At 42.2% G+C, this 10,844-nt stretch overlaps 1 protein-coding gene across 2 annotated transcripts in view; it reads left to right on the forward strand.

Annotated features, from left to right (window-relative positions):
- Positions 1 to 10,216, forward strand: part of LOC118361229 (chemokine-like protein TAFA-5) — a 47,255-nt gene extending 37,039 nt beyond the window's left edge. Inside the window, exons 4-5 of one of the 2 annotated variants that reach the window (XM_035740989.2) lie at positions 5,663 to 5,709; positions 8,454 to 10,216. In XM_035740989.2, coding sequence (XP_035596882.1) covers positions 5,663 to 5,686 — 24 coding nt within the window. In that variant the 3' untranslated portion in view covers positions 5,687 to 5,709; positions 8,454 to 10,216. The remainder of the gene's footprint in view (positions 1 to 5,662; positions 5,710 to 8,453) is intronic. The other variant, XM_035740990.2, reaches the window with a different exon arrangement.
- The last annotated feature ends 628 nt before the right edge of the window (positions 10,217 to 10,844 follow it).

The raw sequence follows: 10,844 nt of genomic DNA on the forward strand, positions 1-10,844 counted from the left end.
CAGAAATAACTTATTTACATAACTATTCAGACCTTTTGCCATAAGACTCAAAATTGAGCTCAGGTGCATCCTGTTTCCATTGATCATCCTTGAGATGTTTCTATAACTTGATTGGAGTCCACCTGTAGCAAATTCAATTGATTGAACCGTCTATAAGGTCCCAAAGTTGACACTACATAACAGTGCAAAAACCAAGCCATGAGGTCGAAGGATTTGTCTGTAGAGCTCCGAGACATAATTGGGTCGAGGCACAGATCTGGGGAAGGGTACAAAAACAATTATGCAGCATTGAAGGTCCCCAAGAACACCATGGCCTCCATTCTTAAATGGAAGAAGTTTGGAACCACCAAGACTCTTCCTCGAGCTGGCCGCCCAACCAAACTGAGCAATCGGGGGAGAAGGACCTTGGTCAGGGAGGTTACCAAGAACCCGATGGTCACTCTGACAGAGCTCTGGAGTTCCTCTGTGGAGATGGGAGAACCTTTCAGAAGGACAAACATCTCTGCAGCACTCCATGAATCAGGACTTATTGGTAGAGTGGCTAGATGGAAGTCACTCCTCAGTAAAAGGCACATGACAGCCCGCTTGGAGTTTGCCAAAAGGCACCTAAAGACTCTCAGACCATGAGAAACAAGATTCTCTGGTCTGATGAAACCAAGATTGAACTCTTTGGCCTGAATGCCAAGCGTCATATCTGGAGGAAACCTGTCACCAGCTGTGGGGATGTTTTCAGCAGCAGGGACTGGGAGACTAGTCAGGAAAGAGGGAAAGATGAACGGAGCATGGTACAGAGGTCGATGATGAAAACCTGCTCAAGAGCACTCAGGACCTCAGACTGGGGTGAAGATTCACCTTCCAACAGGACAACAACCCTACTTACACAGCTAAGACAACACAGGAGTGGCTTCGGGACAAGTCTCTGAATGTCCTTGAGTGGCCCAGCCAGAGCCTGGACTTGAGCCCAATTGAACATCTCTGGAGAGACCTGAAAATAGCTGTGCAGTGACGCTCCCCATCCAACCTGACAGAGCTTGAGAAGATCTGCAGAGAAGAATGGGAGAAACTCCCCAAATACAGGTGTGCCAAGCTCGTAGCTGTCATGGTTCCACCTGTCACCAGAGGGCAGCAGAGACCATCCTAGAGACATTAACGACACTCCGGTGTGTCCAATTTACTCATTATGATTTAGCTGTTAAAAGAGGGGTGTTTTCCTTTTGTAGAAGCTTGAATTGTTTACCGTGTACTGTTGTTTCCTGAGTGAGTTTTCGAGACATAGTGTTTGTTTTTTTCAAGTGCACTGTGATCCTGCGACTACCGTTTCTCAGTAAAGTATTATGTTTATCCTTAACTACTGATTCCTCGTCTGGTCTTTATTGTGTGTAGATTGATTGGAGGGGGGACAATTTAATCAATTTTAGAGTAGGGCTGTAATGTAATAAAATGTTGGTCTGAATACTTTCCGAATGCACTGCATATATGTGAATGATGTGTATGGACAGCATGTGAATAGAAAAGGTGTGTATAGCACTAGTTATATTGGATGAGCCATGACTAGAATACTGTATAGTGAACAAAAATATGAACGCAACCATTTCTACGATTTTACTGAGTTGCAGTTCATATAAGGAAATCAGTCAATTGAAATAAATGAATTAGGCCCAAATCTATGGATTTCACATGACAGGGAATACATGCATGCATCTGTTGGTCAGACTTTTTTTAAAGTAGGGGTGTCGAGCAGAAAACCAGTCAATATCGGGTGTGACCACCATTTGCCTCATGCAGCGTGACACATATCCTTCGCATCAGGCTGTTGATTGTGGAATGTTGTCCCACTCCATTTCAATGGCTGTGCAAAGTTGCTGGATAATGGTGGGAACTGAAACACGCTTTTGTACACATCGATCCAGAGCATCCCAAACATGCTCAATGGGTGACATGTCTGGTGAATATGCATGCCAGTGGGACATTTTCAGATTGCAGGAATTGTGTACAGTTCCTTGCGACATGGGGCTGTGCGTTATGCTGAAACAGGAGGTGATGGCTGCGGAGGAATGGTACGACAATGAGTGTGAGGATCTCTGTGCATTCAAATTGCCATCGATAAAATGCAATTGTTTGTTGTTCGGAGCTTATGCCTTCCCATACCATAACCCCACCACCATGGGGCTCTCTGTTCACATCGTTGACATCAGCAAACTGCTCGCCCACATGACGCCATACACGTGGTCTGCGGTTGTGAGGCCGGTTGGACGTACTGCCAAATACTCTAAAATGACTTTGGAGGCCAGTTTATGGTAGAGAAATTAACATTAGATTATCTGGCAACAGCTCTAGTGGACATTCCTGCAGTCAGGATGCCAATTACAAGCTCCCTCAAACCTTGTGTGACAAAACTGCCCATTTTAGAGTGGCTTTTCATTGTCCCCAGCACAAGGTGCGCCTGTGTAATGATCATGCTGTTTAATCATCTTCTTGATATGACAGCCACACCTGTCAGGTGTATGGATTATCTTGGCAAAGGAGAAATGCTCACTAACAGGGATGTAAACTAATTTGTGCACAACATTTGAGAGAAATAAGCTTTTCGTGCATATGACAAATGTCTGTGATATTTTATTTCAACTCATGAAATATGAGACCAACACTTAAGATGTATTTATATTTTTGTTCAGTGTACATATAAAGTTGGTAAAACCGTATGTAAACATTATTAAAGTGACCAGTGCTGAATGACTCAATGTACATTGGGCAGCAGTCTCTAAGGTGCAGGGTAGAGTACTGGGTGGTAGCCGTCAAGTAACAGGTTTTGAGGTTCAAGTCAGAGTACTGGGTGGAGACAGCTAGTGGTGAAGCTGTTTAATCACAAACTTTTGACCCTCTCCACTAAATCAAATCAAATCAAATCTAAATCTACAAATCTACACTACAGCCCCGTTGATGTGGATGGGGTTGTGCTTTCTCTGCTGTCTCCTGTAGTCCTCAATCAGCTCCTTTATTTGGTTCACATTGAGGCGCTGTCGGCTGTCTTGTCGTTGTAGGTAATCAGGCCTTCCAGTTTTGTGTCAAGTTGGAGATGTGCGCAGTCATGGGTGAACGAGGAATACATGAGGGCGCTGAGGACGCACCCCTGTGGGGACCCCGTGTTGAGGTTCAACGTGGCGGAGGTGTTGTTGACTACCTTCACCACTTGGGGTCGGCCTGTCAGGAAGTCCAGGACCCAGTTGCACAGGGAGTGGTTCAGACCCAGGGCCAGAGCTTAACGATGAGCTTGGAGGGCACTATGGTGTTGAAGGCTGAGCTGTAGTTGATGAACAGCATTCTAACTTGAGTAAATGGATAGTAATCCTGGATTTTATGTAGCAGTATTTGTAGATGTACCTGAGTGAGATTGAACCAGGTAAAATCACCCCAGAGCTAGAAATGTCACAAATGGTGCTGAATCAGACTATTTTGTAAGTTGTCAAGTGGGTGGTCACGTGTGTTAGCGATCAGAGGATCGTTGGGTCGAGCCTGGTAGGGGACAGTTGAAGAATCACAGCTGTTAGCAGCACAGTGAAGCCGTTTTTTTAAGGTTCTGATTTTAAAAAAAATGTATTTCTGTGATCCAACTCCTCAGAGAGTGCTAGCATCAGTATACTTTTTCAACAACAGCTGAGCCATGGAACAGCTAATGGCCTATATTCACAAAGTGTCTCCGTGTATGAGTACAGACTCTAGGATCCGTTTTTCTTTTTTTAGATCATAATGAATAAGTTTGCATGGATCAGCCCTTTCTTGGACGCTTGACACATACAGCCCCTGGAGCTCAGGGACAGGGTTAAGTAAAACAAAATCATAGCTAATTAGTGAAAAAAACTCATTAGTACATTTGTTGTATCTCTATCTTTGTCTGTCCCTCTCCCAATCTTTCTTTGTATCTCTTTGTAGCCTAAGGAGAGGACTTTGTCTGTGATGTCCATGGGTTTCTTGTCCTGTGAACAGTAGCCATTGCTAAGCTGTTTGTTTGGCTAGCGGTAGTGCCGTCCACTGTCTCTCCCACACCTTCTCCTCTTCTGGGCCCAACTAGCCTTTTAATTAGGGTGAGCAGTTAATAGTGCCAAGCTAGCACCACTGCCACTTCAGCACTTTAGCCTGAGTTAGTATCCCCACAATCGATTTCTAAGAGCGGTAGCAAGAGAAGGCCACTCTATTGTTGAAGTACCAGGGCAATCATGATTCGCCTTTTGGGTGGGTGGGGAGGGGGGTTGCTTCTTTCACAGCAAATTATGGAAAAGTGCCAAAGTCAGGTATATCAATACTTTGCTTTCTCCTCGATTCTTGTACTTTTATAATAGATAGCAAGGTCTTGGAATTCTTCTCACACACCACCAGTAAAGAATGTTCTAGGCATTCAGCCTTCAACTGAAGAAAAATAAATAAAATCAAGAAACCTTGTGCTCAATATAGATACTATAAGCTTTTTTCCCCTCTCGCCCCTTTTTTGTTTTGATTCAAAGATGCAGTAGAAGTATTTAGCATTTAGATGACATTGCCAGAGAGGTGCGATGGATCAGCACCACTCTGAGGAGTGTTTCTCTGATAACATAGGTAGGGCACCCGGACAGACACAACAGACGACCGACACGCCAGATGGACGGACGGACAGAACAGACCGACAAGACAGACATGCAGGTGGGCAGACACGACAGAGAACATTGACAGACAGAGAGACATGGCCGACCAACCAGCCGACAGATGGGTGGGCAGTGGAATACCAGCTGTACCCATTGTTGCTGCAGGAGCTCAGAACAGCAGAGCAGAGAGGCTCCGGGGAATGCCATGGCAACTGGCGTAGCACACCCCCCGCAGGGTGCCCCACAGAGACATGGGGGGGTGACCTTGCTCGGACCTTGCGGGAGGGGGCAGTTACCACTGCCCACTGCACCACGGCCTCGACTGGCTGCACAGCCCATTAGCTTCCTGATTATGCTCAGCTTAGCCATTAGCTCCTCAGAAGTATCTCACCCCCCCGGCCCCCTCTACCAGTTTAGATGCCGTCATGAGTTTCTTCGAAAATGGGAAGGAAACAACAGCAAGTGCTTTCTAGCTCTGGGGAATGAACGAGACACACAAAAAATACTAGAGTAAAATGGAAAGAAAAAGTTATGCTTACTGCAGGTTGTTTAATAGTAAAAGATATCGTTTTGTAGATATAGATTGTTTTTCGTAGTTGTATGATTGTATTTTTATATATATATATATATATATATATATATGAATATTTTTGTTTTGCTACAGATTTATAATATAGACTTATAGTATATATTTTCACTGGACATAGTATATTGTAATTGTTCTATTATGACACTGGAAGGAAGTTCCTCAGGAACCCATGGCTCAGAGACCCATATGGACCTACCTTACCTGCTAGTACTTCCTGGTAGTGTATAGTTTAAAGGTCAGAAAAAGTACAACATTTGATAAGTCCTTAAATTTCTGTCATCTAGCCTCAGATATAATTTAGTCTTGCCGTCTTTGCTTCAAAGTGGACATGTTGTATGCTCCTGGCCATTTTACTGGAAAGAAAAGCATGATAGTTTATACTTTGATAAAGGAGAGCTGTCTGTCCTGATGTTTCTTTGCCTTTCAACCTCTTCTTTTCTTTTTATCTTCTTTCTAGCCCTTGCCTAAGGAGCCATCGTAAGGAGTTAAGAACTAAGTGGGTAGGTGAGTCTGGCTCCATCCATCCTCTCAAAGTGTATGTTGTTTATTTTATGCACTTCCAGCTGTCTAGTCTGTGGGGCAAGCAGAATTGCACATCTGAGACTTACCGTCTCCCTTATACGAACTAATCACCGGAGTTCAAAAGGTCAAACTCCCATGGTGCTTATAGTAAAGGACAACTCCCACCTACTCATGGTTTACATTTTTCTCTTTTACATAGAAATATACAATTGGTGGCTGCATTTCCCTGTGAGAAAATGGCTTTGATGCTTGCAACAACAAAAAAAGACCAAAAGAAAGATCAAAGGGAGCTATAGTGGTACAAAGTCACCTAATGCAGAGGGTTACAAATTAACAAAGCCCAAAGAGGCTACTTCAAAGGATGATGTTACTTCAAATGGCTGCGTTGTTTAAGAGGACTTGGGAAATACAAGGTGGAGTTGAGAGATTTAGTTATTTTTGGACTGAGAAGGAAAGAAAACTAAAGAGCCGTATTAAGTCAAACAAGCACCCCACCGCAGAAAACCTGAACTGGGGAAACATAATGTATCTGAACCTTTGTTTTGTTTCACGGTAAACATTGGCTACTGCAATTTATCCGATTGCTTATTTTGTTAATTTATTCCATGAAAATACCTCTTATGTGTAACAATAACAATGTTGTTTGTCCATAGTGCAGGGTTGTGTGAATACCCAAGCCTAGAAAAAGACAATGGTCGTAAAAGTGGGTGATATTGCCGAATCTCCACGCCTATGTGTCACAGTCTATATTCTAAGATGGATTTACCTTCCTCCACAGAGAAAACAAAATGAATCACAGACAATTACCAGAGACAGGGAGAGAATGAGGATTGGGGGCATCATAAATATTAATTTTCCGGGTGGCTTTAAATTCATGAAATTCTTTGCAGACTCATATTAAAGATTCATATGGACAATCTAGGGTGTAAAAGTTTACCATTGCTACGGTGAATTGGCACTCAGACAGACACGACAGACAGAGAGACAGACCATACAGATATACCAGAAATACAATCCAAACAGACAGACAGAGAGACAGACCATACAGATATACCAGAAATACAATCCAAACAGACAGACAGAGAGACAGACCATACAGATATACCAGAAATACAATCCAAACAGACAGACAGACATATGAGTGTGCAGACACGACAGATCATTTATTACGTGGAATTATACATTTACATTTATGGCATATTTACAATTGAAGTCGGAAGTTTATATACACTTTAGCCAAATATATTTAAACTCAGTTTTTCACAATTCCTGACATTTAATCCTAGTAAACATTCCCTGTCTTAGGTCAGTTAGGATCACCACTTTATTTTAAGAATGTGAAATGTCAGAATAATAGTAGAGACAATTATTTATTTCAGCTTGCATTTCTTTAATCACATTCCCAGTGGGTCAGAAGTTTACATACACTCAATTAGTATTTGATAGCATTGCCTTTAAATTGGTTAACTTGGGTCAAATGTTTTGGGTAGCTTTGTACAAGCTTCCCACAATTGGCCCATTCCTCCTGACAGAGCTGGTGTAAAGGTGTCAGGTTTGTAGACCTTGCTCGCACAAGCTTTTTCAGTTCTGCCTTGACTTTGTGGTCCTTAAGCCATTTTGCCACAACTTTGGAAGTATGCTTGGTCTCATTGACCCATTTGCGACCAAGCTTTAACTTCCTGACTGATGTCTTGAGATGTTGCTTCAATATATCCACATAATTTTCCTTCCTCATGATGCCATCTATTTTGTGAAGTGCACCAGTCCCTCCTGCAGCAAAGCACCCCCCAACATAATGCTGTCACCCCCGTGCTTCATGGTTGGGATGGTGTTCTTTGGCTTGCAAGCCTCCCCCTTTTTCCTCCAAACATAACAATGGTCATTATGGCCAAACAGTTATATTTTTGTTTCATCAGACCAGAGGACATTTCTCCAAAAGAAATGGTGCCATGGTGTTTATACTTGCGTACTATTGTTTGTACAGATGAACGTGGTACCTTCAGGCATTTGGAAATTGCTCCAAAGGATGAACCAGACTTGTGGAGGTCTACAATTTTGGCTTCATGGATTCTAAAGCCATGACATAATTTTCTGAAATTTTCCAAGCTGTTTAAAGGCAACTTACTCTATGTAAACTTCTGACCCACTGGAATTGTGATACAGTGAATTGTAAGTGAAATAATCTGTCCTTAAACAATTGTTGGAAAAATGACTTGTCATGCACAAAGTAGATGTCCTGACCGACTTGCCAAAACTATAGTTTGTTCACAAGAAATTTGTGGAGTGGTTGAAAAACAAGTTTTAATGACTCCAACATAAGTGTATGTAAACTTCCTACTTCAACTGTATATGGTTTGAACTCAATGTAATTATTTTAGCATACAAAAATAGATATGGATGACTAAAACAAGATATTTGATTTAACCAATATTTATACAGGTTATTCTCGTTGAGGTGATGTCTATTTTAATAGAGAGACCTGTTCAAAGTTGTTCTACATAAACTGTGCTAGCCTTCATTATACACCACTTGTATTAATATGAGTGTTTGTATGTTCATCTTACTTGTGAAGTTGCTTTCATTATTCTTATTCTGAAGTCCATAGTGCATTCAAGATTCAAAGTAATCCTGAAATGACAGTGAACAACCGTGAGTGCCTTGTTTACACAACTCCATTTTTACCCCCCTTTCTCTCTCTCTCTCTACCCCCCTTACCCCCATCCCAGGTTTATTGCCAGTCATGGCAGAAGGGGAACAGAGGCCAATGACCAGGCAAGCACAGTTTGTGTCCATTCGCCAATTTTGTGCTCAAACCACTACTACCCCTCCCCCACACCACCACCATCTATCAGAGGAGCCCTACTATGTGACAGTGACACTCCTCTGCTCCCTCATTGGTCCAAAAGTCCGTACCTGCCCATGAAAGCAACTCGCCACAGCATCGTTATTGGAACCATATCACAAACTGAATGACTGTATACTGTATATAACCTGTGTTGTTTCAGCACGGCAAGCAGGATAGAACTGGGAGTCTAAACATGTGTAAGGAAACCATTTCGCCACCTACCCCTATGGAACACAATGTGAAGGCATTTTTGGTAACTTGGTTTAAACTAGTCTACAGTTATTTTATGAGTACTGATACGAGAACCATTCACAGTGTCTTTTCACTCACGTAAATAGTCTGTTTGGTTAAGGCGTCGGTTTTGTCCTGTTGAAGAGCCATGGTAGGTTTGCTGGACACGGGAGGTTAGTGAAACCAGGATATGATGCCAATGGGTGCCCGTCTTTAGCCATATTTCTCCATCCTCTAAGAAACACAACCACCTGTCTTGGGTATCTGAGGGATGGGGTTCCAAGAGGTTCTGGGATGAAATATATATAGAGAAAATGAGGAAATCCCATGCGAGTATCATGCTCTTCTCTTGTCGTCAATCTCTACAGTGAAAGAAGGATCAAATATATGATATACATTTACAGTTCTGGAGGAGAAACCTTTGGATGGATTGTCAGTGACTATCTAACTTGACATTGACAAAGCTTTGTTTATCTGGTGCCTACGACTGATGGGACCGTTGCAAGTAAGGATTCCCTAATAGTGTCTGTGGAGAAACCGCCCACGTGACATCACTCTGCTATAGGAGATCTTTATGAGACACTTACTGACAGACTACACCTGCCTGTCTCTATATCCTGTGTTCTAATTATTTTTGTTGTGTGTGTGTGTGTGTGCGTGCGTCTGGGTGTCTGTGCCTCCTGATATACACTGTGAAATGGGAAATAGTTGACACAATCTTGTTCTTAAGTTTAACACATTCAGTACTGTACTCCTGGACAGAACTTTTCCTGAAGCTGGTATGATCATGTTTTAGGGGATGCGCGTTGATTTAAAGCTGGAATCCGTACTTGCTGGAGCTGCCATGTCGGTCTGCGATATTAAAGAGACAGTTACTTCAAAACAAGGAGCACTGTTCTTTCCCTCGGACATCACTGCACATCACTGCACGCCCCGATAGAACAGCAGAGTATTTACTGCAATTTTCTTTTACCACAGTGCTAGATGCTCATCTCCTCCGTTTCACAAACAAAACCAAAAAAAAAAACGATAGCAAAAGCTCCGGGTCGAGATGGCGCTGTTTCACCTTGTGCGGATTTCAGCTTTAAAGCGTCATACAGAGGAATCACATGTTTTTAATACAAAAGTGTATTATTATTGACAGATCTATGTCACATAAGTTAAAAGCAGTAATGATAGTCCATGTGTAGTACCGATTGATTATTTCAAAGTTAGGTTTTAAATGGCCTTTTTTATAGAAAATAGATGTATGGAGGTATGCTACTTGCAAAGTGCTGCTGTTTATGTTGGGTGTGATGTATACATTCACTGTATAATGTCCCATGGGTATTTCTAACGTAATTTATGTTACGGGATTACGAGAGAGAGTGAGTGTCACAGAGAGAATGAGACCATAAAGGACATTGTATATCACTGAAATGGAGTTGTTCTTTTTCACCAGAAAGATATACTTACTGTATGTTAATATACTTACTGTATGTTAATATACTTACTGTATGTTAATATACTGTATGCTCCTTTGAGAGACACGGGGATGAAAAGAGCCTTCCATCCCTGGGGCTAATGTAATTGCCTTTAAGTGTGTGTGAGGTGTGCGTGCATATGTGTGTGCATGAGTGTGTGTGTGCTTGCGTGTATGTGGGTGTGCATGTCTATGAGTGCAGGTGTGGGTGTGCGTGCACATGTTCACTGTGTCCATTTGTGTGTGCTTGATTGATGTGTGAAGAGAGCACCACAATTCTCATCTAATTACACTTAACTTTAATTACTCCCAGCTGTACCCATGTCCTTTTCTTTCACTATTTTGTCTTAGTTTTTTTTTAACCATCACAAATCAAATGTCCCCTTAATTTGATCTGATTCCATGGATGAATCTCTGAATCCACATCAGATGCATGACACAATGAAAGTTCTTTCACCAGGTTCCCCAACTGGCTTGCCCACGGGCTGAATTTGGCCTGCGGGTGATTTTATTTGGCCCCAAAAGTTTAATGAGCGTTACAGAGAGATGTATGGGATCATGTACAAATATAAGCAAGGT

This window comes from Oncorhynchus keta, chromosome 28 (assembly GCF_023373465.1).
Source record: "Oncorhynchus keta strain PuntledgeMale-10-30-2019 chromosome 28, Oket_V2, whole genome shotgun sequence".
NCBI lineage: Eukaryota > Metazoa > Chordata > Actinopteri > Salmoniformes > Salmonidae > Oncorhynchus > Oncorhynchus keta.